Here is a 2,772-nt window from a genome sequence, read left to right as displayed (position 1 = left end):
GCATAATTCAAAACTACATTAATCAAATACAAGTTGTGGCTCTGTCTGACTGCATAATTCAATACTACATTAATCAAATACAAGTTGTGGCTCTGTCTGACTGTAGAACTGCATAATTTAATACTACATTAATCAAATACAAGTTGTGTCTCTGTCTGACTGTAAAACTGCACAATTCAAAACTACATTAATCAAATACGAGATGTGGCTCTGTCTGAGTATGGAACTGCGTTAACAAAATATAAGTTATGACTCTGTCTGACTGTAGAATTGCATAACTCAAAACTACATTAATCAGGTACGAGCTGTGGCTCTGTCTGAGTATGAAACTGCGTTAACAAAATACAAGTTGTGACTCTGTCTGACTATGGAATTGCATTAATCAACTGTTTTCATTTTTCCGGCTACTATACATCTCAACACGTAGTATTAGATATATTGCACATCGTGAATTTTCTACGCTCTGAAACTCAACGTTTCTCTTGTGTTCATTATGCGTTTACATTCAAGTACGATTAGGCTTAACGTTTAATGTTTACACTGACTGAGACCAGATAAGGGAAGATCATTTCAGATTTAAATATTAACCCTCAAAACATTCAAAGGACTTTTACGTTACTAATGGAAAGTTTTCGTTATATTTAACTCTTAAATCTTTTTTCTTGTCATCTCCGATATTTTTGCGCATACATTTTTTTTTATTATGTTCTTTGGTATTAATGTTATGAATATTTGTGTAAGTCGTTTTTGCAGCAAATAACATATAAACATATAAAGTTATATTTTATTTAAGCTCTACTAAGGCTAACTCTCTATTAATAATATTAATAATTTACCTTATTTCAGTTCTTCTAACGCTAATGCTATATTGATAATAATTTACTTTATTTCAGTTCTTCTAACGCTAGTGCTATATCAATAATGATTTATCTTATTTCAGCTCTATTAATCGTAATCTTCCTTATTTCAGCAGAGCTAATACTAATGCTCTATTAACAATGATTTTGTAGATCAAGACTTTATTTCTCGTGTGGCTACCTAAGATCCTCAGGATGAGGCGTTACGGTAAGTACGAAGAAGAAGAAGGAAAGAAAAGTCATATAAATAACAAAATGAAGGAACTTGAGCTCAACGAAAGGTGTTCGCGAAGCCTACTCGCGAATGTTCTAGACATCGACGACGACTTCAGACTTCAAAATAGCACCAGCGGATATCTACACGTGTCATCCAGTGAAGAGACATCGACAGTACACACCTGCATCAGTGCACAACGAGAACTTAACTCAATTTTGAAGGAATTACGGTTTATAACGAATCGAATGAAAGAGGAGGACGAAGCTAACGACATCGTCGCCGAGTGGAAGTTTGCGGCGATGGTTGTGGACCGTATATGTTTGATATTGTTCTCTGTATTCGCAATCATATCAACTTGTGTCTGCCTTTTACAAGCGCCTCATCTTGTGGCTTAATACAGGTGAATTCGTTATACAATGAAATTGATGCTACGATGTTTACAGGTACTTGAACTTCTTGGCTCTTATGGTAAGATGTGGAAAACAATACTCTTTGATAACGCTAGAATACAGTCGTAAAGTTTAGATAAATTAGTTTAATTCAGGATATTTTACAATAATACTAATTCCTATAGTATATCCTTAATTACGTGATATTATTTAGCTCAAGATGATAAATTTTCACAAGCTGAAACCAGCATACGCGTTAATAATTCATTCGTGCTTTACTTCGAACTTCGCGTTCACTGCTGTTGTGACAAGCTCTTATCTAGGGGTAATAGCAATAAGTTACGTAATTCCATATTATAATGCCTTTTAAGCTCTCGATGTTAAAAGTTATTATCTGCAAACTGTCAGATTAGAATAGAAAAAGACTTTGAAAATGTACCAAATGTTTGTTGATTCGGTAATGATGAAACCTGATATCTTTGGTAATTAATTTTGGTTGTTGACCTAGCTGTGTATTATAAGTTTTCATTCCGTAATGTAAACATTATAGATCAATCATAGATCAAATACGTTCTTCTGAAAGAATTGATACAATATCAAACATTTTTTGATCCAAAAACGTCTTCTAAATATTAACAACTTCCGCTTAACAATCTTTTTAAATCATTTAGAAACGTTTTACTTTCTTCTCGTGTATAAAATAGCGTCTGTTTTATATATCTGAGAGACGTTTAGTAAAACAAACAGTAAAAGAAAAATATAATTCATTACAACCTTAGCCTTCAAGTTTGAAAATTCATCGATATATATGTACATGATTTCTGTTTTCTGTACAAGATTCAGGATGAGCTTGATCAAACGATCAAGCTCTATAATCATTTTAATCACTCTATTCAATCTTTTCGTGTGTGTGTAACTAAGATTGTACATAAATATTGTGTTACTCAGGTAGACCATATACTGATTCATCTTTCTTTTGCGCCTGCGCGTGTTTCTCTCCTTTTCTTACACAAATGCTGTATAAAGGAAAGTTAATCTCAAATATTCTCTTTTGCAAATGAAAATCGATATTTGCCCGAAAAATATCATGTTCTGGAAGAAAAAAAAAGTTAATTCTCTCGAACCGTCTTTACTTCCATTTCAGTTGAATAATAACTTCTGATTCTGCATTCATGTTAAGACTGATCTTAGGCTGAATGTATCGGACTTTTGACCTAAATCCCCCGAGTTTCCTTTTCCTAACAGTAGGCCCGGCATGGCCAGGTAGTTAAAGCACTCGACTTGCAATCTGAGGGTCGCGGGTTTGAAT

General features: G+C 33.5%; 1 protein-coding gene across 1 annotated transcript in view; it reads left to right on the top strand.

The window, feature by feature from the left end:
- The window catches only part of LOC106473947 (neuronal acetylcholine receptor subunit alpha-7-like), a 26,614-nt gene extending 23,848 nt beyond the window's left edge, over window positions 1-2,766 (top strand). Inside the window, exon 6 of the mRNA XM_013934635.2 lies at window positions 1,011-2,766. Within this exon, the coding sequence (XP_013790089.2) occupies window positions 1,011-1,469 (459 nt within the window). The 3' untranslated portion in view covers window positions 1,470-2,766. The remainder of the gene's footprint in view (window positions 1-1,010) is intronic.
- Window positions 2,767-2,772: the final 6 nt, after the last annotated feature.

Source organism: Limulus polyphemus, unplaced genomic scaffold (assembly GCF_000517525.1).
Source record: "Limulus polyphemus unplaced genomic scaffold, Limulus_polyphemus-2.1.2 Scaffold6662, whole genome shotgun sequence".
NCBI lineage: Eukaryota > Metazoa > Arthropoda > Merostomata > Xiphosura > Limulidae > Limulus > Limulus polyphemus.
Note: the sequence above shows the minus strand (reverse complement) of the source record. Positions and strands in the feature narration are given on the sequence as shown.